At 50.8% G+C, this 27,762-nt stretch overlaps 1 protein-coding gene across 1 annotated transcript; it reads left to right on the top strand.

The window, feature by feature from the left end:
* Nucleotides 1-27,762, top strand: CCDC61 (coiled-coil domain containing 61). Its single transcript, XM_036275882.1, has 14 exons — nucleotides 1-42; nucleotides 14,376-14,534; nucleotides 14,783-14,865; nucleotides 18,980-19,137; nucleotides 20,137-20,298; nucleotides 24,784-24,994; nucleotides 25,086-25,168; nucleotides 25,840-26,009; nucleotides 26,110-26,185; nucleotides 26,389-26,540; nucleotides 26,631-26,709; nucleotides 26,876-26,933; nucleotides 27,415-27,487; nucleotides 27,626-27,762. Exons 2-14 carry the CDS (start codon nucleotides 14,387-14,389, stop codon nucleotides 27,721-27,723), a joined length of 1,551 nt encoding a protein of 516 aa, XP_036131775.1. The 5' UTR covers nucleotides 1-42; nucleotides 14,376-14,386; the 3' UTR covers nucleotides 27,724-27,762.

Below are 27,762 nucleotides of genomic sequence, written 5' to 3'. Positions count from 1 at the left end.
TTTCGGCAGTTGAACCGTTCGCGAGGAGGAGTGACGGCGGAGGTGAGAGGCGGAGAGAGCGGTGGGTGCGCGGGCCGGGCTGGCGATCCTGGGGGAGGGGGTGCTCTTGGGGGGAGTGGGCTGCGGCAGGCAGCTGACCCCGCAGTGTAGGGATCTGGAGGAGGTGCCCTTTAATGCGGGTGGGCGCTTTAATGAGGGTTTTTGAGGCAGAGGGCAGATAGTGAGTCGGAGGATGGTTTGTATTTCACAGGAGGTTTTTTTTCATGGTAAAGTGTGTAGATCAGGAGACAGAAGATGGTAAAATATAGAAATGCCCTTGTAATGATAGAGGAAGTAAGCCGCCGTTTTAGGAAAACAAGCACCCAGGAAAAAACATGACCTTTTCGCTTCCTGCCCCTGTAAGCTGCTTACCTCTTTCCCGCCAAAGAATGATGCCCTGCCCAGGCTGCTATAAAGCTAGGCATGCCCTGCAGCTCGGGCCCCAGAATTTGGAGACTGCCTCCTCTGGGTCCGCATGGGTGAATAAAGGAACCACTTCGCTTCCTCTGGTGTTAGGTCTGAGTCTTTTCCCTTACATTTTGGTTACCTGACCGGGAAATGACTCACACAAGCAGGTGATTGCCACGGGTGAGGTGGCCCTGCGGGCACTGCATGGAGCCCTGTGACAGAGGGAAGCGCCTGACCTGGTTATTTTGGGTCCTTACCCATCCGGGGCTCCGCTGCCAGCTGCAGGTGAGGTTCACACCCCACCTGGGCTGCCAGAGGAAATGCATGGGTTCAGTTTCGGGGGCTGTGCAACTTCAGGACTGGTGAGTGCCCCAGGGACCAGGAGCCAGAGTATAGACCCACCCTTGAGGTGGAAGGAGAGACTGATCACCTTTCAGGCCCTCCAGCCTCCAGGTAGAGCAAGCCCCAATGGGAGGGAATGTTTAAACTCATTCGACTGTCAGTGTGAGAGTGAGTGTGAATGTCTGTGCAACTCCACCAGCCTAGGGAGTCTGAGTGGGCCCCCACCTGTGGTTCTGTGGTGACCTCATACGGCTAAGGGCAGTATCAGGTTCTGGGGGACACAGTCCCTCCCTGCGAACCTGATCCTGATCCAAGTCAGGGGCTTATACTGACCTGCCAAAGCTAAGAGGCACCTAAGTCCCCGCAAGGGGAGTGGCCAGGCCGGTGATCGGAAAACCCCACCCCTTGTCTGTCTACCCGTTTCAGGAGGGAAACCACAGGAGGAGGTCCGTCAACAATACTTGACTGCATGGTACAGAACTTTGATCGGTTCTGGGGCCAGGATCTGAGAATGGCCTACTTTTGGGGTGGGCTGGCCCCCTGAGGGATCCCTCAATTTAGGGATCATATGCGCAATACATCTGACAGTGACAGGGAGGCCAGGGCACCCAGACCAGTATGTCTACATAGACAGGTGGCAGGAACTAGTTCAGGACATGCCGAATTGGCTCCAGTGCTGTGCAGGATAGAAGTCAAAATTGGCAGGGATAGCTGGAACAAAAAGGAAGACCTCACGCTCGTGCTGCTATCGCCCAATGCAGACAGTCCCAGCCTGTGTCCTCATAGCTCAATCTAAGGAAGCACGCCGACCCCCATTTTCAAAGGCGACCAAGAAGAAGAACCACTCGTCAATTTACCCCCCCCCCATATGCACCTGAGACAGTCCCCCGGGCTCCCTAAATCGAAACTCCACCACCATCTGTCTTGCCAGCATCTGTTCTGCTAGCGCCCCCAGCCTCCCCAGTCTTGACAAGGTTTCAACAGCGGCAGCCATTCCAGATGCCCCTCAGGGAGACCCAGGCCCCACCGCAAATTGGGCCAGATGGTACTGAGCAGCCAGGATGGACCATCGTTTATTACCAGCCCTTCACCACCACTGACCTCTTAAACCGGAAACACCATACTCCGTTCTGCTCAGAGAAACCCCAGGCCCTTTTCGACCTCATGGAGTACATCATGCAATCCCACCTGGTATGGTTGCCAGCAGCTGCTCCTCACGTTGTTTAACAGAGGAACAAAGGTGCATCCTCCAGGAGGCCCACCAATATCTAGAAACCACAGCTCCAGTGGGCACATGAGATCCAGTCCAATGGGCAAGAGCAGCAGCACCTGAGGCCCAACCTCAATGGGACCACAACTCAGAAGAAAGTAGGGCCGCACTCCAGAGATACAGGGATGCCCTCCTCCGCAGAATCCGAGCAGGGGCCTGGCAGCCTACTAACATGTCAAAGGTAGCTAATATAACTCAGTGAGCTGATGAATGCCCCAGGGATTTTTACGAGCGTCTGTGTGAGGCCTATCAGATATACACCCTGTTTGATCCCGAGGGGCCAGACAACCAGAGAATGGTCAACACGGTGCTCATCTCCCAGTCAACCTCAGACATCAGAAAAAAACTTCAGAAGCTCGAGGGCTTTGCCAGGATGAACATAACCCAACTAATAGAAATTGCCAGCAAGATATACAATAACAGAGGAGGCAGCCGAGCGGGAGGCTCGAAAAAGAATGGAGAAAAAGGCAGCTCTCCTAGTGGCTGCACTGGGAAAGCCCCTGCCACCCAGAAAAGGCCAACAGCCAGAGAGGAAGAACAAGTCCACACACTGGAGTGTAGAGTCAGACCAATGTGCCTACTGCAAAGAAAGGGGACACTGGAAAAGGGAATGTCCCGACCGAAAGAAGAAAAGGCAGGCCAATAGGCAATCGGGACCTGAGACCCAGGCGCCTACCATCCTTAGTCTGGCAGGCCTAGACTCGGACTAAGGGAGACCAGGCTCACTATACCTAGGCCCCCATGAGCCCATGGTCCAAATAACAGTAGGGGCCAAACCCTCCCGTATGGTGGATACTGGAGCAGAACATTCAGTGATAACAACTGCAGTCGCACCTCCCTCAGGGCGTGAAATTTCCATCGTTGGCGCCACCGGACAGCCCAGTGGCCCCAAACAGTTTTGCCAAGCCCGAACTGTAGAATGGGGCCACCAGGTAAAGCATGAATTCCTGTACATGCCGGAGTGCCCACTTCCACAACTGGGCCGCGACCTGCTTTCTAAGCTGGGAGTCCAGATCTCCTTTCGCCCGTCAGGAGAGGCTTACCTACAAGTTGGCACCCCACACCTCGTAGCAATCCTAGTTCCCCGGGAGGAGGAATATCGACTATATAAAGAGGCAGAGGAAGGCCAACAGGAGCCCACAGAAAGAAGAGGGGTTGACCTGCGAGAGAAATACCCAAAGGTCTGGGCAGAAGACAACCCACCAGGATTAGCAGGGAACCACCTGCCTATAGTTATAGAACTGAAGCTGGGAGCTGGCCCAAGGTAGATCCGTCAGTACCCCATCCCCAGGAAGGCCCGGCTGGGCATCGCAGAGATAATCCAGAAGCATCTGAGGGAAGGTATACTTGTCTCATGCCAGTCCCCATGAAACACTCCCTTGCTGCCAGTAAAGAAGCCAGATGGGAGCGGGTACAGGCCAGTACAGGACCTGCGAGCAGTGAATGAGGCAGCCATTGCAGTGCACCCCACGGTACCGAAACCCATACACGCTCCTCAGCCAACTCCCGCCGGGGGTGCCCTGGTTCACCTGTTTGGACTTGAAGGATGCCTTTTCTGTTTGGACTTGAAGGATGCTTTTTCTGTTTGGACTTGAAGGATGCCTTTCTGTTTGGACTTGAAGGATGCCTTGATTTGCAAAGGCGAGCCAACCACTCTTTGCTTTCGAATGTGAAGACCCCCACACTGCGGCAAAAATCCAACTGACCTGGACTAGGTTACTACAAGGATTTAAGAATTCACCTACTCTCTTCGGAGAGGTCCTGGCTAGAGACTTAAAACTGTTTACAGCCCTGGCCAGTTTGGCTCAGCGGTTAGAGCGTTGGCCTGCAGTCCAGAGAGACCCGGGTTTGGTTCTTGCTGGGGGCGCGTGCCTTGGTTGCGGTTTGTCCCCGGCCCTGGTTGGGTCCTGTGGGAGGCAGCCACTTGATGTGTCCCTTTCATGTCAATGTTTCTCTCTCTCTCCCTCCCACTCTATCTGAACAAAAAATGAGAAGATGTCCTCAGGTGAGAATAAAAAAATAAAATTACATTAAAAAAAGAAAACCGTTTACTGACAAAGAAATGAACCTAGTGCTGCTGTAATATATAGATGACCTCCTGCTAGCCGCCCTTACACTGGACTGGTGCTGGGAAGTAAGTACCTGTCAGCTCCTTGAACTATTAACAGGCAGGGTACCAGGCCTCGTGGAAGAAAGCACAAATGTGTCAGGCCCAGGTAAAATATCTGGGATTCCTCATTTCCCAAGGGAAACGGGTCCTGGGCCAAGGAAGGAGGCAAGTCATAATGGCCCTACCCACCCCAGCCACACGGAGGGAACTTTGAGAGTTCCTAGGGCAGGCCGGGTTCTGCCGAATCTGGATACCGGGGTATGTGGCGTTAGCCAAACCACTATACTGAGTGCTGAAAGCCCAGACACAGCACCCCTCTTATGGGAAGCCGAACAGGAGAAAGCCCTCCAGGGCATAACAGATCATCTTGGGTGCGTGCCGGCCCTAGGGCTGCCGACTACCTTTCGACCTCTACACACACGAAAAGGAGAAAAGAGCATTAGGGGTCCTTACCCAGCAAATGGGACCATGGCAAAGGCCAGTTGCGTACCTGTCTAAACAACTGGACAGTGTGGCAGCAGGCTGGCCACCCTGCCTGAGGGCCATAGCTGCAGCTGTCACTCTCTTACAGGCGGCAGACAAACTAACACTTGGGCAAGAGATCAACGTATTTGTTCCCCACATGGTATCCAGCCTTTTGGCTGGACAAGGACACAAATGGCTCTCCAACCCGAGACTGACACAGTACCAGGGACTTCTCCATGAGAACCGCCGAGTGAAAGTCAGCACTGTTCAGTGAAGAAACCCAGCTACGTTCCTTCCTGCTGAGCTGGGAGAACCAGACCACGACTGCCTCGAGACAAGTGAAGAGGTGCCTGCCAGCCGACCAGACCTGCGGGACCAGCCTCTAAACAAGCCAGACCTAACGCTCTGCACCGATGGGAGCAGGTACATGACTGAGGGGAAGCGAATGGCAGGGTACGCTATCGTGGACAATGAGAAAATAATTGAAGCCCCTGCCAGCCAGTTGGTCCATCCAAAGGGCAGAACTCTGGGCATTAATCAGGGCGTTTGAAATAGCAGAGGGGAAAAGGGTCAACATTTACACAGACGCTTGGTATGCCTTCGCCACCATACACATCCATGGGGCAATCTGCTGAGAGAGAGGACTCTTAACAGCCAAAAGTAAGGAAATTAAAAGCAAGGCAGAGATACTTTGACTGCTGGAAGCAGTCTGGGCCCCTTGGGGAGTAGCAGTAATGCATTGCAAGGGCCATCAGAAAGAAAAAACAGAAATAGCCCAAGGGGACAGAAGGGCCGATCAGACAGCAAAAGCAGCAGCTACAGAAAGGGAGGCCCCGACAAATACCCCAGCCATAGAAGGTATCCTATTAGAACTGAACCTCCGGACCGCAGGCGGACGCTCTAACCGCTGAGCCAAACCGGCCAGGGCTAGAACTGAACCTCAACCAGCCAGACTACACCCCGGAGGAACAGAAATGGGCCATACAAGAAAACTGCCTCTGAATGCCCACTGGCATATGGAAACTGCTGGAAGAACGGCTCTACGTACCCCAAGGCCAGGCCAGCAATTCGTCAGGCAATGCCACGCCCTCACGCATTTAGGGAAAACCTCTCTAGAGGCCTCACTGGGGAGGTATTACTGTTTCTCTAGTGGATCTGAGCTATGTGCAGCGGCAGCAGCTCAGTGCCCAACCTGTGCCAGGAACAGTGCAGCAGGCCACCCGAAAAGCCTCCCTGGAATGCAACACGGGGCAATAGCCTTTTGAGGACCTGTAGATTGATTTTACTGAGGTCAAGAGTAGCCAGGGATACAGATACTTGCTTGTATTAGTCTGTACTGTCTCAGGATGGGTAGAAGCATTCCCCACCAGGACAGAAAAGAACAGAGAAGTAGTTAAGACCCTCCTCAGAGAAATTATTCCTGGCTTCGGGTTACCTATGATCATTGGCAGCGACAATGGGCCAGCGTTTGTTGCAAATGTGCTCCAGGAACTAGCAACACAGTTAAAAATTACTTGGACACTACACACTGCTTATCGCCCTCAGAGCTCAGGAAAGGTAGAGCGCATGAACTGGACTCTGAAAGAAACCCTTGCAAAGTTCCATCAGGAGATTGACCTGCCCTGGCCATATCTATTACCCTTAGCATTGTTCAGGGTGTGAAATGCCCCTAATCCCACAGGGTATACACCTTTTGAGTTAGTCTATGGGAGGCCGCCAACCATACTACCCCTACCTAGAGTAAAGCTCCGGATTATAGGAGAAGCAGGGCAGACTAAGTACCTCCAGAAGCTAGGGGAGACACTTAGCCAGATACATCAGGCCGGATTACGCCAAGAACCCTTACCGCGAAGGGGGCCAGCCCACTCACATAAACCAGGGGACTACGTACGGATAAAGGACTGGAAAAAGGAACCCCTCTAACCCACGTGGACTGGGCCCCACCTAGTCATACTAATGACCCCTACTGCACTTAAGGTTGCAGGAATCATCCCCTGGATTCATCACAGCTGAGCCAAGAGGGCAACGGACCCAGCGGACTCCAGGACTGACAGGGACCCAGAGGACCAGCCACCACAGTTGCCGACCCTGAAGCTGAAAAGGAAACCAGGCATTGGTGGAGGCTCAAAGGAATAGACTTGCCCAGGATGGTACCTGACCGCAGTAGGAGGCTTTGCCATAATCCTAGGAATTGGACCAATGACTGTAGCCCCAGCAGAATGGAACACCTGGGAGCGGCTGGCTCTCAGGGGAACATATCTTGGGCTTGTTTGTGCTTTTGGATACTTAGTATGCTTTGCTTAGCAGACCTCACCCCAGTTCAAGCTCCTGAATGTAAATGCAGCAGGCCTAGAGAAAAGATGAGACTAGCAGGAGGGGTAGTGTCCTATACTTGGCCCGGGACCCACTTTGCATATAGCACTTCTATGCCCCAGGACTGGATATAGGCACAGACGTCCTACTGTGCCTGGAAAGGGCAGTTATACTGGCCAGGAAGAATGGCAGGGACTTAAGGATACCAGCGTCAAAAATGCCAGTCATATGGACCCCCGGGCAGACAGGTTTGTTGGAGTATTCACCACCAGTTAAACAGTCTGAATCAGGAGAAATTTGAGGCAGTTAGAAAGGAAGCTGTAGAAGAGGTAGCCAACCGACTGAAAAACCAGGAGACATACAAGGGTGCTAACCTTACGGCTTTCTAGGAGGAACTACAGAAAATAAGCCGCATAGTACAGGTCCAGGAGCTAGTACGGATGAGGTACTCGGCGTATCAGAATACTAGCAACGCCCCTCAGGAATGTTGGATTTGCCTGCCAATCCAGGAGAAAGGACTCCTTGGAATCCCTGTTCCACATACTTGGAATCATACTAAGGTACCTCCTGGTCCCAATCAGACCCTAACCCAGGGGCCGGTAACAACCAATGTATTCCTGGACGCCAGAAGATCAAATGTCACCTGCCTAGAGTCCAAAAAGGTCTCCCCAAAAGAAAATCCAGTAAGGTCTCTCAACCCAGAGCTTTGTACCAGTAACCTCGGTGTCCCTAATAACAGAAGTGTCTGTACTGAGCCTGGACTGTTCCTCCTATGTGGATGGAAGGCTATAGGTGCCTCCCTGCCAGTTGGTCTGGGAGATGCCTAGAGGTCTTCCTTACCCCTAGCATCAGCATCCAAACCTCCCGGGAAATGTCCGCTCTACTCCAACCAAACTGAAAAGGACCTACCCAAATCAAAAGCGGGGCGGCTATAGCAGTTGTAGCCGAAATTGGCATTGCGGCTGGGGTAAGGGCAGGAGTAGGGGGCCTGGGGTTCTCTGCCTCTACCTACTACAAGCTGTCTGCCCAACTTAATGCGGACATGGACAGGGTAGCAGACTCCTTGACCACCATCCAACAACAGATTGACTCATTAGCAGAAGTAACCTTACAGAACTGCCGGGCCCTAGACTGGCTAACAGCAGAAAAAGGGGGAACTTGCATGTTCTTAGGGGTAGAATGTTGCTACTTTGTAAACCAGTCTGGAATCATAACCTAACAAAAGGTCAAAGAACTCAAGGAAAGCATAAGGCGCAGTACCAAGGAACTAGAAAATTGGAATTGGGGCATAAACACACAGGCCTGGTTCCGATGGCTACTCCCACTAATTGGACCATTGGCCATCATTCTCCTAGGAATAAGCCTCGGACCATACGTAATGCGAACTATAGTCTGGACTCGGAGAGTCCACCGTGACCAGGCAAACCACAGCCAAAGTATTAGCCCTCCAGCAATATCAATATAGGTATCAAAACCTGTGAAGGTCTGAGGATCCAGACTATAGCCGTTTATCTAATGATGCAAATAGCAGCAGTAGCAACTAATAGCATCAAAAGGGGGGGAATGGTAGAGGAAGTAAGCTGCCATTTTAGGAAAACAAGCACCCAGGAAATAACATGACCATTTCGCTTGCTGCTTCTGTAAGCTGCTTACCTCTTTCCCACCAAAGAATGACGCCCCGCCCAGCCCTCTATAAAGCTAGGCGCGCGCTGCAGCGTGGGGGCCGGGAATTTGGAGACTGCCTGCTCTGGGTCCGCATGCGTGAATAAAGGAATCACTTCGCTTCCTCTGGTATTTGGTCAGTCTTTTCCGTTACAGTAATACAGTCTTGCGATCTAATGGGAGATGTTGAGGCAGACGGTTATTATGCGTAGTATGAAGGGACGGAGGTCCCTGCGATGAGTTATAAGCTTTGATTTGGGTGGAGGGAAATGAAGAAGTGACACTGAGGAGGGCGGGAGGGAGGCCTCCAGAGATGAGGATATGCGTTAATGAGGTGGAAGGCATAGCCTTTACTGAGGGCTTACTGTGTGCAAGGTACCTGTCAAGTGTGTTATGTGAATTAACTTGTAAACTTCCTAACAACCCCATTGTGGTTAGGTGCATGGGCTTTGAAGCCTTGGGTTGCTTGAGTTTGAATCCTGGCTTTGCCGCCGGCCCTACCAATGAACAACAGGGTGGCTTGGGTGAGTTGTTTAACCCTTTTTACCTCAGCTTCATCATCGATAGAGGGACCTCTTTTCTGACTGTATCACTCACCTAGTGGCCTCACGCAGTTTTGGGGTTTCAGATAATCTTTACATAGTGATATTTCCAGTCTGGATCTCCCATGTGAACTTCAGAGTCAAATGTCCAATAACTGAACCTTCTCTGCTTGGAAGTCTAACTGACATTCATACCTTAAAAACTTGTCCCAAACCAAACTTGTGGTTTCCCCACTTCAGCCTGCAAACCCAGTTGATGGCACTTCCATTCTTCCAGAAACTCAGCACGAAAACCTTGGAATTGTTGATCACACCTCCTTTGTTTCTCCCCCACATATGCTTTGTCAGTCAGATCTCATCTGCTCCACCTTCAAACATACTCCAAATTCAGCCGTGTCTCACTACCTCCCTTGCGACACTCTGGTCTAAGCCCTCACCTATTTTGACTTCATCTGTTGCAGTGAACTCCTCACTGGGATTCCTGCTTCTGCCCTTGGCCCCACATACAGGGGGATCTTGTTAACACAAAAGTCAGGCCCGGCCGATGTGGCTCAGCGGTTGAGCGTTGACCCATGCACCAAGAGGTCACCAGTTCAATTCCCGGTCAGGGCACATGCCCAGGTTGTGGGCCCAATCTCCAGTGAGGGGGCATGCAGGAGGCGGCCAATCAATGTTCTCTCTCATTGATGTTTCTATCTCTCTCTCCCTCTCCCTTCCTCTCTCAAAGCAATAAAGAAAAAATTTTAAAACAAAAGTCAGATCATAGGGGTGCATTCTTTTGATTCAGTGTTTCGGGTTTCTTTGGATATAGTCCCAGAAGTAGAATTGCTGGGTCATAAGGCAGTTCCATTTTTAATTTTTTGAGGTAACTCTATACTGCTTTCCACAGTGGCTGCCCCAATCTGCATTCCCACCAGCAGTGCACAAAGGTTCCCTTTTCTTTTCATTCTTGCCAACACTTGTTTGTTGATTTATTAATGCTAGCCATTCTGACAGGTATAGGATGATGTCTCATTGTGGTTTTAATTTGCATTTCTCTCTCTTTTTTTTTTTTTTGAGGACATCTTTTTATTTTTTGTTCAGATAGAGCGGGAGGGAGAGAGAGGAAGAGAGAGAAACATCGACATAAAAAGTACACATTGAGTGGCTGCCACCCACACGACCCAACCAGGGCCGGGGACAAACTGCAACCGAGGTACATGCCCTTAGCGGGAACTGAACTCGGGTCTCTCTGGACCCCAAGCCGACACTCTAACCGCTGAGCAAAACCAGCCAGGGCTAATTTGCATTTCTCTGATAATTAGTGACATCAAGCATCTTTTCATATGTCTGTTGGCCATCTGTATGTCCTCTTTGGAGAAGTGTCTATTCAGGTCCTCTGCCATTTCTTAATTGGATTGTTTTGTTTTTTTGGTGTTGAGTTTTATAAGTTCTTTATAAATTTGGAAATTGACCCTTTATCAGATGTATCATTGGCAAATATGTTCTCTCATTCAGTGGGTTTTCTTTTCATTTTGTTGATGGTTTCCTTTGCTCTGCAGAAACTTTTTAATTTGATGTAGTCCCATTTGTTTCTTTTTTCTTTTGTTTCCCATGCCAGAAGAGATATAGCAGAAAAAATATTGCTATGAAAAATGTCTGAGATTTTACTGCCTTTTTTTTTTTTTATCCTCATCCGAGGACATTTTTTGATATTTTGTTCAGATAGAGTGGGAGGGAGAGAGAGAGAGGGAAAAAAAATCAACGTCAAAGGGACATATCGAGTGGTTGCCACCCACACGACCCAACCAGGGCCGGGGACAAACTGCAACCGAGGTACATGCCCTTAGCGGGAACTGAACCCGGGTCTCTCCGGACCGCAGGCTGACGTTCTAACCGCTGAGCCAAACCGACCAGGTCTTACTGCCATTTTTTCTTCTAGGAATTTTATGGTTTCAGGTCTCACATTTAAGTCTTTAATCCATTTTTTATTAATCCTCACCTGGGGATATTTTTTCCATTAATTTTTAGATAGAGTGGAAGGGAGGGAGGAAGGGTTTATGAAGCATTTGGGAGGGAACAGAATCCAGGTGAAATATGGGGATGATGGAATGCAGACTGAAGGCGGGATGTGTGGAGTCGAACCCTGGGCAAATATGCAGGCAGAATCCTGGTGGAATAATAGGGGGCAGAGCGGAATTCAGGTAGTATATGGAGGAGCCCCAGGAGAACATGGGGGCTGCTGTAGGGAAAAGGGGAGTATGCTGTGCCCCCCCCCTCAATCTGGGAGAGCAGGATGCAAATAAGGGACTTGGGGAGAGAAGGGGAGGAGAGGAATGGTTTGGGGAATGTGGGGGGGGCAGGACTGGATGGAATATGGGGGGAGGGAGGTTCTGCAGAGGGAAGGGAAGGGGAGCTCAGAACCTCAAGTCCATGTGGAGAATGAGTGTTGAGGAGTGGGACTGATTACATCAGCAGTTGTTGAGGGCTCACGACAGGCCTAGAAGAGGGGATGGGGAGGGAGGGAGGGAGTGGGCAAGGTTTGTGGAAGTGAGGGAGGCAGGTGTGTTAAGGGAAGGTTGAATTCCAGGAGAATATTTAGGGCTTTAATATCTGGTGACTGAGGTGGAGGCTAATGTTTCCAAGGCACTTAGATGTGGAAAGGCCCTTTTAATCTAGTGCAGGGCTGCTATCCGTGGGGTGAAAATGGGGGCTCATGTAGGGAAGTGGGGAAGGAAGAGGGCTGGAAGGTTGGCAGCAGGGATGGGGTGGGGCGGGCGCCCTTCCTCATCTGTCACCTTTGCTGGGAGTTGCGGACCACAAGTTGGGTGGTGAATGGGACTGAAATTGCGCTGCTCCTCGCTTCTCCGGTGTTCTGCAGCTGCCTCCAACTCCTTGGTAACCAGGGAGGCAGACCGCTGATTGGCTCATGGAGTCTGAGGGCGGGTGGTCAGTGGGCGGGTCTAGGGCACCAAGTCCGACAAGTCCAGCGCTGCTTGGTGCCTGCTTTGGGGACAAGGGGATGAGGAATATGTTGAAATATGTAGCTGTGGGGACCTCTGAGCCGCCTAGAGAATGAAAGCACAATTGCAAGAGTGAATTTTCCAGTGAAAGAGGTCTCCAGATTTTATGAGTCCCTCCAAGACCAGAGACCTCTGGCCAAATAAAACCAAGAGCTTCGGTGTAGGGACTGGTGCCTGTCAGGATGTGTGTGGCTCAGACAGTTGTCGTTGGTCTGGAAGTGGTATTCTGGGAGCCACTGAAATTAATGGCAAAAGTTATAGGCCTATTCATTTACCTGGGGAAGGTTCAGAAGTTTCATTAGATTCTCAAAGGCTCAAGGGCTGTAGAAAGGTTAAAAATCACTGACCTAGAGTTTCAGGGCTCATCTCTTTTCCCCTCACAATGTGACATTTTCCAATACCAGACCTTAGGAAGGACTTCCTGGGGAAAGTGTGAGGACTAGAGTAGGCAATGGGGGAGAGAAGGAGATCAGGCATTGGAGGGGTCCCCATGATCTGGGTTGAGGGCAGCCCTGGGTGGCTGTATCTTTGGAGCAGCTGTGGGACTCTGGACAGGGCCCTTTTTCTCGCGGAGTCTCAGTTTCCCTGTCTGTACACTGGGGAGGGAATGGGCTTGCCTTGTCTCTATAGTCCCTTTCAAGTTCAGAAACAACAAAGCAATGATAATAATAATGATGATGATGCCAGTATGTACTGCGTGCTAGCTGTGTATCAGGCAGGGCTCAGTTTCTCCAAGCATTTTAGCATGATTAATTCATTCACTCCTTACACCAGTGTAAGGAGATGGGCACCGTTATCCTACTTAGTTGTCCTCATGACCGTCGTCTGGCTCGGTACACCTCTGCTCTCATCACTTACCGCCCTCCCTCCCGCATGCTGCCCTCCTTGCTATTCTTAGAACCAACTTGGAACTACCCACCTTGGGGCCTTTACCTGGCTGTTCCGTCCGCCTGGACACTCTTCCCCAGGTATTCTGTCTCCCTCTCTCCAGGCCTCTGCTCTGGCCACCTTAGCCAAAAGAGCAGCCCTCACCCCGCAGCATTCACTTGCCCCATTGCTTGACTTTTTTTTTTTTTAATCCTCACTTGAGGATATTTTTTCATTTATCTTCAGACAGAGTGGGAGGAAGAGAGAAAGAGAGAGAGATTGATGTGAGAGAGACACTCAATTGGTTGCCTCCTGCACAACCCCAACCAGGGCCAGGGTCCAAACCACAACCAAAGTACGTGCCCTTGACCAGAATCGAACCCATGACTCTTTGGTCCACAGGCTGACACTCTAACCACTGAGCCAAACTGGCCAGGGCACTACTTGATATTTTTATACCTCTGACTGTTGCCACTCTCCTGAGGGTAGGGCCATAATCTAATCTGCAGATCCCCAGCACCCAGAGTGGTGATGAGGAGTCTGGATCCAAGAGAGGGGGAGTAACTTGCTGATGTCTGTGCAGATAGCTGAACCCAGGCAGCCTGGGGCTCCCGTTCTGAACCAGCCCCTAGAACCCAGGCTGAGGCGGAGGCCTGACTCTCTCCCAGCTCCGTGGAGAGCCAGCAGTGAGTAGTAGCTCTGTTGGCTAAGAGAAGGTACTTCTGCTTGCAACAGCCTAATTAATAAGATCAATGTTTAATTCAATGTGAATGATTTAAGCGTCTCATTGATAATATATAGCATTGGCTGTTCTCTCAGCGTGGACCACTTTCCCGGAAGAGTCACGTGGTTGGCTCCCTGGCCTCCTGCAGTTTTCCGCTCAGATGTCAGCTTCTCACGGAGGCCTGCCCTGACTCCCTGTTTGGAATCTCTGCCCCACCTGACCTCCATACCTCCGTCCCCTTTCCAGCTGGATTTTTCTCTCCAAATGTTTGCTGAATGAAGGAGTGAATAATAATAAATGTGTAATGAGTATAAGGATGAATAAGTAACTAATAGTATTAATCATGATTCTCTTGTTGGCAATTATACATTCTATCAGCCAGCATGTATCGGGCATAGTAATGTGCAGGTTCTAAGTGCTTTTATGTGTATTGTCCAATATAATCCTCACGATGACTCTGTGAGGTTGGTGCCATTTTGTACCCATTTCCCAGCTGAGGAAACTGAGGCAAAGTCTCTTTCCTAAGGTGCCACAGCTGGTAAGTGGTGGAGCCAGGAAATGAATTCTGACCTTCCAGCTCCTGAGCCTGGGTCTCAGCCCCTCTGGGTCTCTGTCTCATCCCCTTCTCTAGTGACACTGGCCATGGACCAGCCAGCCATCCTGCAGGCGGACTACGTCTTCCGGGGTGTGGAGCATGCCGTGCGCGTGGTGGTTTCTGGACAGGTGCTGGAGCTGGAGGTGGAGGACCGGATGACGGCTGACCAGTGGCGGGGCGAGTTCGATGCCAGCTGTGAGTGTGCCTGCCTGGGCTGGGCTTGCCTGTGTTCCCCCAAGATCAGCTTCTGGAAGATGATGCCAACTGGGATCCTGCCCACCTGCCTCTTCTACCTGACCAGAAGCTCTAAGGTGGGGCGGGGGTGTAGGCCTCATCCCTCAGGCCAGAGGCACTGGAGTCAGGGAAAGTTGGAAAGCTTGGATGCATTGCCCTTGGGTGGGGCAGGTGGTCAGACCTCAGGAAGGACTTTTCTCCCCACCTAGTCATTGAAGATTTGACTCACAAGACAGGGAACTTCAAACAGTTCAACATCTTCTGTAACATGCTGGAGTCGGCCCTTACCCAGGTAGGGACCAGGGGTAGGGGCTGGGGGAGGTTTCTGTCTCCTGGTTTCTTGGGGGTTAGAGGCCCATCTGATGTATGCAAGACCTTCTGTATTCTCTTTCATTGAAGGGACAGGGCTATCTCTCTTCTTCTTTACCAAAGAAATGGCTTATTTAGATTCTAATGAGAGTTATTCTCAGGTAGAAAATTCAGGTCACAGAAATGTAAAGAAGAAAGGAAAAATCACTTCTGATACTCGCTCCTGGTAATTTTTTCATGAAAATCTGGTTGTTTCTTCATTTCTCTATTCATTTGTGAATCTTTGTGTGTGTGTGTGTGCATGCGTGTGTGTGCACATTTACAGATCTATAATTATACGGGGGGGCAAAAGTAGGTTTGCAGTTGTAAATATGCAAAACAGTTTATTCTTGTATTATTATTTATTAATTGTTGTATTATTTTTCATACCAACAACTGCAAAGCTACTTCTGCCCTGCCCTGTATGTAGTTGGTATATTTCTCAAGGTATTCTGTCACCTGCTTTTTTGAAAGATTCAACAATATTTCATAAAAATTTAGTTACATTAGTGAATATCATTCATTTCATTATACTGTTGTTGGCATGGGAATACAAGAGTGAACCAAGAGAAAACCCCCTGCCTTCATGAAACTGACATTCTAGTCGGGGAGACAGTCAGTTGAGAAGAAAATATCAAATAGTCAAAATTAATAGGAAAAAACAACTGGTTGAAACAGAGTGACAAGGAATGCTATTTAGATGTCATTTTAAAACTGTGAATTACATTATTTCTCTGATTAGAGATAAAATATGCAGTCATGTAATTGTGACAATAGTATGACTTAGAAAGTGAGAGTCCCTCCCCTGGCTGGTTTGCTCAGTGGTTAGAGCGTCAACCCGCAGACCAATGAGTTGCAGGTTCGACTGGTCAAGGGCACCAGTCCCTTGACTGGTTGGGGATCGTCCCTGGCCCTAGTCAGGGTCATGCAGGAGGCAACCAGTTGATGTGTCTCTCTCACATCGATGTTTCTCTCCCTTCCTCCCTCCCACTCTCTCTGAAGAAAAATGGAAAAATATCCTTGGGTGAGTATTAAAAAAAAAAAAGAAAGTGAGAGTCCTTTTCTGTAAAAATTTTGGTAGTAGAGGCATAATAACATAATAGCCAAGAGCACGGAATCTAAATTCAGATTCATCATTGCCACTTACTAGCTGGGAGCCTGGGCCCGTTACTTCCCCTCAATGCCTTAGTTTCTTTAATGTGGGGATGATCGTTGTCCCCATTTTATAGTGTTGTAAAAATTAAATGAATTATATGAAAAAACTTAGAATGATGCCTGGCTTAGAATAAGTGCAATATAGGTATCGTCTATTTTTATTATTGACAACTTTTGAGTTTGTCGTCCTTGTTAATGGTGGCATAGTATTCCATGTATCCATTTATTATGATTTCTCTAACTCAGTGGTTCTGAAACAAAGGGCCTTGGGCATTTAGAAGGGGATTTGAGAGCGCGCTGTTGTATGCGAGCCCAGATTTGCGACTGGGACAGACGGGAGAAGACTTGGGTAATAAACATGTATGAATTGAGATCTTGTTATACTCTTAGAAATTACTGAGGACACCAAAGAGCTTTTATTTAGGCAGGATTTATCTATCAATATGTGTTGCCATGTTACAAATTAAAACTGAGAACAATTTATAGTTATCTATGAATTCATTCAAAAATAACAATAATAGCCCGGCAGGTGTGGCTCAGTGGATTGAGTGTGGTCCCGTGGTTGTCAGCTTGATCCCCAGTGTGGGGCATGCCGGAGGTAGCCAGTTGATGTTTCTCTCTCATATCGATGTTTCTACTTCTTTCTCCCTTTCTTTCTCTCTAAAAAATCAATTTAAAAAAGCATTAAAAAAAGATAAGAATAGCCCTGGCCGGTTTGGCTCAGCGGTTAGAGCGTCGGCTTGCGGTCCTGAGAGACCCGGGTTCGGTTCCCACTAAGGGCGCGTACCTCGGTTGCAGTTTGTCCCCGGCCCTGGTCGGTCGTGCGGGTGGCAGCCACTCGATGTGTCCCTTTCACATCGATGTTTCTCTCTCTCTCTCTGTTTCTCTCTCTCCCTCCCGCTCTACCTGAACAAACAAAGAAAAAAGATAAGAATAATAAAACTGTTACATGTTAACCTCAATAACATGTTTATGAAAAATATATTTTCTGAAACCAAATAAGTTAGGAAGAAAAATAGCATTGTTTTACATGTTTTCAAATCTCTTCAACATCTGGCTTAACAGAAAACTGCTGGATTCTCTGATGTGTCCTCATGTTCTGTGTTGTGATATGTTTTGGTCGAAGTTGGAAAGGGGTCCTTCCATAGCTTTGTCAGATAATTGTGCATGTCTTTCTTAGCTAATACATTAAAACAGGACAGGTGTGCCCTGGCTGGTGTGGCTCAGCGGTTGGAGCGTTGGCCTGCGGTCTAGAGAGACCCGGGTTCGGTTCCTGCTAAGGGCATGTACCTCGGTTGCAGTTTGTCCCCGGCCCTGGTTGCAGTTGTGCGGGAGGCAGCCACTCGATGTGCCCCTTTCATGTTGATGTTTCTCTCTCCCTCCCTCCCTCCCTCCTATCTGAACAAAAATGGAAAAATGTCCTTGGGTGAGGATAAAATAAATAAATAAAACAGGACAGGTGGTAGTTTATTATTATGTTTTCTTTATTGATTTTAGAGAGGATGGGGGAGAGAGAGAAACATTAACCAGAGAACATCCATTGGCCACCTCTTGCACGCCCCCTACTGGGGATTTGGCCCACAACTTGGGCATGTGCACTGACTGGGAATCGAACCAGCACCTCTCAGTCTATGGGACACTGCTCAGTCTCTGAGCCACACCAGCCAGGAGGTGGTAGTTTCTTAAAGGCTGGTTGTAATGTGGAACCTGAAACCATAGCAATGAACTTTTTATTCGGTCACACTAAAATCTATTGGTGTATCTTGCACTTTGCCCGGATATTTTACCCATTGTGTAACATCATATATTGGTCATTTGGAAATACTGGTTTATTGACTTGTGCAGCTCTTCCAAATGTTATCACGAGTCATTATATAAAACCAGGAAGCCACATTTGTTAATATCCTCACCGATTTCACCAGGAAAGTCTTTCAACATCTCGAGGCTGTCAAGCACCCGGTGGCAGATCCAAGATATCCCGAATTCCAGTTTTCGCTTTGACATTTGAATTTTTATCATTGGCAACCAATACTGGTAGCTGTTTTTCTGGATGCGACAGGCTCACTCTGTTCATTTTTGAGAAGACGCCTGCTGGACACCCAGGCTGAGTAACGCTGGTTTTGTCTGTCAGTGGTTTCTTCAAGTAAAAATAGCGTTCCGTGAAAAAGTGGCCAGCTTTGCTCACAACTCGATGGCACAGTGCTCTTCTGAGACAGCTGTCGCACTTTGGTGTGCAGCGGGGTGCGTACTTCCCATTTTGTCACACAGAGTACTACAAAGCTGTGTACGCAAGGGTTGAGATGCAGTGAAATTAATAATTTTTTCGGCATCATCGAGTACATTCTGAGGTTTCGTTTCCTGTGTTTTATCTATTTGTCTGTCTGTCTATCTGTCTATCTGTTTGCTTATTTCTCCCTCCCGGTCCCCCGCTGAGACCGCATGGATCGGAGAGTGCAATGCCTACCAGAACATTTGCCGCCGCTGGCTGAGTTTCTGCTAATGGGCACCGGCGTGTTTACCCACCATTACTTTTGCACCATTAGTGCGGGTGTCAACACAGCACAAATGGCAAATGACATCTTAGCGTTATTATGCAAATGGTTTCACCTCTTGGATTCCCTGGAAGGGTCTCAGGGATCGTCACCAGGGTTTGACGGACAATACTTGGACAGGCACAGTCCCAAGCTGTCCCCCACGGTTGAGCATTCAGGTTCTTTCTTATTTCTCCCTCTGGTGATGTTGTGCCAGCACCTTGGACAGGGCTATCTTGCTGTCGGGTGTGGTGTAGGGAAGCCCAGCTAGCCCAGAGAACAGGTCCAGGCGTGGCCCATGTGTGTGGGTTGGGTGCTCTGGGTATGGCCCTGGTGGGTCTTGTAGTAGCTCCTCTCATCCTCTCCCAACAGAGCAGTGAATCGGTCACCCTTGACCTGCTGACCTACACAGATCTGGAGTCCCTGCGGAACCGAAAGATGGGGGGCTGCCCAGGCCCCTTGGCCTCGAGGTCAGCCCAGCTCAACTCCAAGCGCTACCTGATCCTCATCTACTCTGTGGAGTTTGACAGGTGGGACAAAGGGCTGGCTTTAGGTCCAGGCTGGTGGACAGGTGGGAGATGATGTGTTTAGACCTCAGGAACACCTGGTACCCAGGGCAGGGTAGGGATGTTGCTTAAACCTTGCCTTTGGAATCTTCAGTGTTGAGGTTTGCATCATTTAATGAGATGTTTAGGCATTTGGGGGCAATTCAACAGTTTCATTAGGGACTCGGGCCCCTTGTGTTTTTTTGTTTGTTTTCTTTTGTCATCCTTAACATGTTGGCTTTTTGATTTCATCCACATCTCTTCATGGTCACAAAATGGCTGCTAGATCGTCAGGCATTGCATATGTATCAAAGCAAGAGGAAGGGCAACAAGGCTGTGCTTGCTAATTACATCTACTGTTTTTATTAGGAAAACAAAAGTGTTCCCAGAAGACTCCCAACAGATTTCCTATATTTGTCCAATAATGGTCACGTGGCCTTTCCCATAGTACTTGGCCTGAAGTGGTCACATGAAAGGGATGCTGGGAAAAGAGTATCTGGCTGTCTGTCTGTATAGCAGGAGGCAGCAAGGGAGAAGGGAGCTGGGAATGGCAGTCAAGTCGCTGGGCACAGCGTCTGCTCCCTTTGTTAATAACAGATCCTGGAGTTTCTATCGGGAAGTTATCAGTCTTCTATGAATGGCACCTCGTGGGGCAGTTAATCAAGGTGCCCTACCTTTCTCCAGCCAAGGGGGACTCAGGTCAGGTCATCCAGAGTCTCCTATTATGGAATCTCAGTTAGGATTGCGCTTGGCTGCGAGTTACGTGACCCGGTGGTTCCACATTTGCTATATAAGAGGGTCTTGGGGGGGCCGACTGGTGCCAAAGGGGCAGGGAGGGGGTTCACAGCTGCATTGGGGACTTGAGCCTTTAGGAATGTGAGGTTATTGGAACTGTGTGTTTTTGTACCCTAAGGCTCTCAGAGTCTGGTAGATACCCTTGGGGATGCTTGGCCTCTGAGATGCCATGGTTCTAATCCTCCCCAGGATTCACTACCCGCTGCCCCTCCCGTACCAGGGCAAGCCGGACCCCGTGGTCCTTCAGGGCATCATCCGCTCACTGAAGGAGGAGCTAGGCCGCCTTCGAGGGCTGGACGGCCAGGACCCTCGGGACACCCGGGATTCCGAGATCTGGCACCTTCGGGAGCAGTGAGTCTGGAAGGGGTGGGCAGTTGGGGCTGGGAGGGCACATCCCATCATGCACTCCGGGCCCCTATGCTCAGCACTGTTGGGCGGATGGCGGTCCCTCATTCACTGAATATATATTCTGAGCTCTCTTCTGTGCCTGTCTTGTGCTGGGTGGTCCTGGGGACACAGTGGTGATGGAGAACATCCTGGCCCTGCCCTCCTGGGACTCCAGTCCCATGGGGGAGACAGATCTGAAGGTGCAGAATGGACAGGGTGGGGGATCCCAGAAAGGGGACCTGACCTGGCGTGGTCAGGGGTGGTATTCCAGGGAACAGCATGTGCAAAGACAGGGTGGGAAGTAGTGCGATATTCAGTGCCTCTTTTGTGCTGTCCCCTCCCTGCCCCCCATGTGAGTGACCACCACAGGGGGCAGGTAGACGTTGACCACATAAGCGCCCAGATATATCATCGCAAAGGGAGCCTGTGCTGTGGAAGGCTACAACAGGAACCTGGTGGGTCTCGATGGGGGCCAGAGAAGGGGATGGGCAAGTGTTCTAGGCAGAGGGAACGGCATGTGCAAGGTGTTAGCTGGGAAGGTGGTGAGAACAACGGGACTGAGAGAGTGAAGTGAAGAGAGCAAAGGCTTTTGACGTATTGAGCGCCTGCTGTGGGCTGATGGGAAGCTGAACTCGGTCTCCATCTGGGGGAGGCCCCAGACACTGGGGAGGACTAATATTTTTAATAGTAATAGTAGTAGTGAACATAATAATAATAACAGTAATACCAGTAGCCAGTGTTTTTGAGCATTTAACTGGGTGCCGGGGTCGACGCTCAGTGCTTTATGATTTTAATTCATTGAATCCTCATAAAGTGGGCGTAGGCATTGCTGTCGTCCATGTTTTATAGAGGAGGAAACTGAGGCCCGGAGAGGTCAGAGGACTTGCCCCAGGCCACACAGTGAGTAATACGGCCAGGTTGGACCGTGCATCCGGGCAGCAGCGCCACGCCCCCTCGCGTTCCCAGCCACTGCCCCTTTGGCAGCTGCTAGCCCAGGACTGAGTCCTCAGTGCTGACGGGGAGGACCAGCCCCTCCCTTCCCGGGTGTGAGAGCTCGGGGCTGGAGAACCCTGTGGGTCTTCCTAGAGGAGCTTGGCTGTGCAGCACTGGACGCAGGATAAACTTGACCTTCAGTTCATCCTCAGGAGCTACGCTCAGGTCAAGCTGGATGTGCCGGCGTGAGTGTGTTTCCCAGGCAGGCCACAAGGTGGCGCCCTCTGCACTGAGCTCCTACAGCTTAATAGTGGCTCTTTTTTTCTTCCCAGTTTGGAGTTAGGAAGTTTGGGAAGACTCCAAGATGTATTCATTCATTCACCCAACATTTAACGAGTTCACACTGCATGTCAGGCACACCACCTGGCACTATTAATGTTTATTAAGCCCTGACTCAGTGCCAGACTTGGTCTAAGCACTCTTCCTAGATTGCTACAACTTTATTGAATTTTAGAGAGAGAGGGAGAGGGAGAGAATGATGAGAACATTGATTGGCTGCCTCCTGCATGTCCCCCACTGGGGATCGGGCCCACAACCTGGGCATGTGCCCTGACCAGGAATCGAACCGGTGACCCCTTGGTGCATGGGTCGACGCTCAACCACTGAGCCACACCAGCTGGGCGATTGCTACAACTTTATAGGTATTTATTATTACTGTCGCACTTCACAGAGATGTGAAGTGAAACTGCCCAAGGTCACCCAGCTTGTAATAAGTGTAGCAGAGTTGGATGTAGGCAGCCTGGTTGCAGAGTCCAGGTTCCTTCCCAGTGGCCAAACAGCTGGTGACTGTCCTCATGGGGGGAGGATCCAGACAGAAAACAGATAGTCACACTGACAAACACCAGCTAGGAAGCTAGGAAGGAAATGTACAGGGAGCCAGGAGAGCAGAGAACAGGGACATGACCCAGCCTGGCTGGGGGCGGGCAGGCTTCCCTGGGAGGTGATGTTGGAAGGATGAGTGGACTCATTCCTGTCTGGAGAAGGAGAGTTCCAGGAGGGAGCTGCATTTGCTAAGAAAAGCTTGGCTGGAGCACCCCAGAAGAGGAAGGTGGGAAGAGTGGGGGAGGAGTCTATCTGCTGGAAAGGGCTGAATGGAAAGCTCCTTGGAGACTTTGGGGGAGCCACACATTTTGAAAATCATTTTATTAGGAGAAATTTCAAGCACACACAGAAGTAGACAGTAGTATAATGTGCATTTATCTGTGTCCCAGTTTCAACGGCCATGACATTTTGCCTATCTCGATCTATGTTCCCCCCTCTCCCCTGAGAGGCAAATTCCAGACATTTCTCCTCTGTAAATGCTTCACTGTGTATCCTTAACATACAAGGACATTTAAAATAAAAGCAGAAGCACTGTTACCACATACAGCAAAATTAACAAAAATTCCTAACGTGGGCGTGTGTTGACACTTCTCTGATTATCTTACAAATGTCTTTTGTAATTGGCTTATGTGAATTACTATCCAAATATGGTGACACATTTCAATTTATTGATGTGTCTCTTAAATCTCTTTTAATTTATTACAGTCTCCTCCTTTTTTCATGCTACTTATTTGTGGAAAAAATCAGGGTAGCCCTGGCTGGTTTGGCTCAACGGTTAGAGCGTTGGTTTGTGGACCAGAGAGACCCGGATTCGGTTCTTGCTGAGGGCATGTACCTCAGTTGCAGTTTGTTTCCGGCCCTGGTTGGGGTCGTGTGGGTGGCAGCCAGTTGATGTGTCTCTCTCACATTGATGTTTCTCTCTCTCTTTCTCCCTCTCGCTAAAAAAAAAGACAAAAAAATAAATCAATAAAAATTTAAAAAGCCAGGGCATTTGTTCCACAGTGTATACTACATTCTGGATTTTATTGATTTTATCTCCATGGTTAATGTATTGCTCTGTCTTTCATATTTCCTGTGAAGTGGTTATCAAACCTATAGGCTAATCGGATTCAGGGTTTTTTGTTTTTTTTTATTCTCACCAGAGGACATTTTTCCATGTTTTGTTCAGATAGAGTGGGAGGGAGAGAGAGAGAGAAACACCGATGTGAAAGGGACACATCAAGTGGCTGCCTCCCACACGACCCAACCAGGGCCAGGGACAAACTGCAACCGAGGCACATACCCTTAGCGGGAACCGAACCCGGGTCTCTCTGGACCGCAGGCCGACACTCTAACCACTGAGCCAAACCGGCCAGGGCCAGAATCAGGGTTTTTGAAAGACACCTTCCTTGGTGGTGGTGTTTACCTGCCTCCTGTCAGGAGCTCTGGTTTCTTTTAGTGGGAAATTGTATTTAGAGATCACAGTCTGGTTGTTAGGGGTGCTTATTGCCACTGGGTTGACATTGTTTTCAGGCCTTTTAGTGGAAAGAGCCTGAAGTAGATACATTCTTAGAAAGAGAAAAATGACGTCTGTGTTTACTTAACCTCTTTGATTTGTATGTCTTTTCTCATACTGAAATTTTAGTTTCTAGTAATACTAACATAATTATTTTCTTTATCCTGATAATACCAATATAATTACTGAATAATAAGAGTACTTAATGAATTTTAAGATTTCTTTGCAGTACTTTTCTATTTATTACCATTTAGAGTGGGAGGGGGAGAGAGAAAAACATCAACTGGTTGCCTCCCACAGAACCCTAGACTCTGATCCATGGGCGGATGCTCTAACCGCTGAGCCAAACCGGCCAGGGCTTGAGCCTGTTTTTGTTTTTAATTTTTTTTTTCCTTTATTGATTTTAGAGAGAGAGGAAGGGAGAGGGAGAGAGAGATAGAAACATCAATGACAGAGAACATCAATTGGCCGCCTCCTGCATGACACTGGGGATTTGACCCACAGCTTGGGCATGTGCCCTGACTGGGAATTGAACTGGCGACCTCTTGGTGCATGGGTTGATGCTCAACCACTGAGCCACACCAGCTGGGCGGATGTACTATAGAAATTTAACTAGTTCTTTGTTGATGTACATTTTGGTTATTTCCACTATTTTGCTATTACAAATAGTGCTGTATATAATAGCCTGTGTGTACATCTTTTTCTCAATGAAGGGTTTTGAGCACTGAGGTGACTTGATTGTATTTGCATTTTAAAGAACGAGTCCTCTGGTGAATGGGAAGCAATGAGACCCCGCTAAGGGGCCAGGGGAAGGCTGGACTCTGGTCAGGACCTTGGGGTGAGGCTCTGAGGGTATACAGCAGGACAGATCAGTGATGTATTTTGGAATTAGAACTAAACACGGCTGTGTCCTCCTAGGGATGGATAGGGGTGATGTGGCCATGATCCTCGTTATATGAGGGAGGTGGAGGAGGGGAGGTGATGGGACCATGGGGGCAGCTGGGACTGGTGGGTTTCCCCTTTGCGGGGGAGATGAAATAGTGGTGAGTGCCCACCCCCCTGGAGGAATGGGGATGAAGGGACCATGCTCCTCTGGTCCCCCCAGCTCTCGCTTTCTTCCCTCTATCCCCTCCACCCAGGGTGTCACGTCTGGCTTCTGAAAAGCGAGAGCTAGAGGCCCAGCTGGCCCGATCGCGCGAGGAGGCGCTGGCCGGGCGGGCGGCGCGCCAGGAGGTCGAGTCGTTGCGCGGACTCGTGCGCAGCCTGGAGCTGGAGCTGCGGCAAGAGCGCGGTCTCGGGCACCGTGGGTCCGGCCGCCGCAGCCAGGACTGCCGCCGCCTGGCCAAGGAGGTGAGGGCGCGCTGCGGCCGGTGGGGGCGACTGGTGGGGCGCAGACCTGGGCCTCAGGCTGGACCTCTGCTCGCTCGTCCATTCCCTGCAGCTTGAGGAGGTGAAGGCGTCAGAGCGGAGCCTGCGCGTCCGGCTGAAGACGCTGAACAGCGAGCTGGCCTCTTACAGGAGAGGGTAAGGGGCGTGGCCCGGGTGGGCGGGGCCTTGGAGCCGCAGACCTGGCCTGCAGGTGGGCTTGGGGGCCAGCCGGGCTGGGCGGAGTCTGAGGGAGGTTGGGCGGAGCCCGGGCTGGATGGAGAGGGTGGGTGGAACCTGAGAGTGGGCGAGGATGGAGGGGGAGGCGGGGCCTAATGGACTGCACGTGGCGAGGCGGCCTCGGATAGTTGGAAAAGGTGAGTAGGGTCTGGGCTTCAGGCGACATTCAGGAGCTCGGGGCTGGACGACAGGACTGGGAAAGGGGCGGAGTGTGAGGGTCTAGCTGAACCAAAGGGCGTGGCCCAGCAGGTGGGAATCTGGGTGATTTCTGCAGGTTTTTGTTGGGGGTGGGTGGTGGAAAATTGGTGAGGGAAACCAGGGAGCGGTGGGAGACCTCAGCAAGAAGGGCCAGGTGAAGGGGGTGGTGAGGCTGTAGGGAAGTGACAGGTAATGTTTTTAGGAAAGGGTGGTGGGGCTCTGAGAGGGGCAGAGCCTAGAAGATTCCGTGAGGGTCGTATGCATGTGCGGGGGCATGAATATCTAGACATTGGGGGACCTGAAGGTTTGAAGATGGTGACGTTTGGAAAGAGGCCTGGGATAGAAGTTGTCATGGCCGGTAGGACACTGACAGTGGGGTCTTTTGTTCCCAGGAGACGGACTCCACCTGTGGTGCCGCACCCAGTCCGGGACGACCGGGCTTCATCGTCCCGGGAACGCTCCACGTCGCGTGGCCGTGGCGCCACCCGCTCCTCATCCCGGGAGAGTGGCCGTGGGGGCCGGGGTCGAGGCCGCCCTGCCCGCCCCTCGCCCTCGCCCACAGGTCTGTGCCAGCCCTGCCCTGCCCGAGGGAGGAGGTGGAACGGACTAGAGTGGTGGAGGCGTGATCCTGTGACCCCAGCCTTTTCTCCACCCCATCCTAGGTGGTCGCTTGCCCCGTTTTGACCCCACAGCCTTTGTGAAAGCCAAGGAGAAGAGGCTGAGAGAGATCAAGATGAAGTGAGCATCCATTTCCTCCTCCCTTGCCCATATCTCTGCCCCTTTACTTGGTCCTCTGATCTGTCCTCACCTCCCATCTGTCTCCATCACCTGTCACCTGCTCCATCTCTCCCCTTCCCTCATGTGACCTCAGGTGGGTCACCAGCGACGCCCTTCCCCACATTACTAGGCACACCGGCGTGAGTCTCCTTTTGATTCCTCAGGCAGCAGCAGCGGCAGCAGCAGTGGAACCGGTTGGGCAGTGGAGGGAGCGGGGATGGGCCAGCCGTCTCCTGGGCTCGCCAGACTCGTCCCCCCGCTGCGGTGACTGGCCGAGGGGATGCAGCTAACCGCTCCCGAAACCGGAGCTCCTCGGGTAACCGGGCGGGCGCGTACCGGCAGCAGGTGGGCTTGGCGGGGGCCGGAACTGCGGGGGGTTCGCCTCACCTTCTCCTTCTCCCTCTAGTGGACAGTTTCCGCAGCCGCTGCTCGTCTGCCAGCTCCTGCAGCGACTTCGAGGATTTCTCGGAATCCCTCGCTAGAGGGTAAAACTTGGGCTGGAGGATAGGACAACCCCATACAGGCGGCTGGGGAGACTGGCGACAGTCTTTTGCAGGGAAATTCAGTGATGGAGACTTGAAACCTTGGAGGAGGGTGAGGTGGGAGGTGCCAAAGACTCCTCCCATTGGTCCCCAATTCCTCCCTCCTTAGCATTCGCCGCCACCCCAGGAAGCCCCCCAGCCCCACAACCTTGAGTGGGTCCAATGCGGTGAGTGTTTTCCCTCAGGCCTTGGAGGAGGTAGGGGCAGCATGAAAACCGGAGAAGCCGCTGCTCCCTCCTCCCTGTTCCATTCTGGGGATCAGGCTGCAGAGGCGCCCCTGAAGTGCCTCTGGACACCGCTTCGCTTCGAGATCACTGCATTGGAGGGCAGGATGGGGGTGGGGTGGGGGGGGGGCCGAGGACGCTGATTAAGAGCATCAGTCTGGCCACAAATTGCTTCCTACCACCTGTGTGACTCCAAGGTGGTTTCTCAGCCTGTGTGCTTGTTTCTTTATCAGTTAAATGGGGATGGTAATAGTAGTCACCCCAGAGGGTTTTGGTGAAGATACAAAGTTATTTTATGTGGGTGCCTAATAGGTGTCAGCTCTTACATTTTCTGAGGTCGTTAGGTTCAGAATTTCTGGTAGAATTTGGGGGGCAGGGGTAGAGGGAGGGTGCCAGACTCCTTTCATGCCTTCCCTAGTTACAGAAGTCCATCCCGGTGGAACGGGGCCGCCATCAGAGACGCCTGGCCAATTCGGGGGGCTGGGTCCCCTCCAAAGGTAAGCCCAGGACTACACATCTCTTCCTCACATGCCCCAGAGCCTGCTGGGGTGGTACCAAGGGCAGCATATTGGCCCCGGAGCTCCCTGTGGTTTCAGGCCCCTCAGAGCCGCCCCCACCCACGCTTGTTCTCACAGAGTACAGCTCTGACTACCAGGCGGCCGACATGGCCGAGATAGACGCCCGTTTGAAGGCCTTGCAGGAATACATGAACAGACTGGACACGCGGGCGTGACCTCGGCGAGGGAGCCGGGCCCCTCCATCCCCTGCCCAC

This window comes from Molossus molossus, unplaced genomic scaffold (assembly GCF_014108415.1).
Source record: "Molossus molossus isolate mMolMol1 unplaced genomic scaffold, mMolMol1.p scaffold_m16_p_21, whole genome shotgun sequence".
Lineage (NCBI taxonomy): Eukaryota > Metazoa > Chordata > Mammalia > Chiroptera > Molossidae > Molossus > Molossus molossus.
Note: the sequence above shows the minus strand (reverse complement) of the source record. Positions and strands in the feature narration are given on the sequence as shown.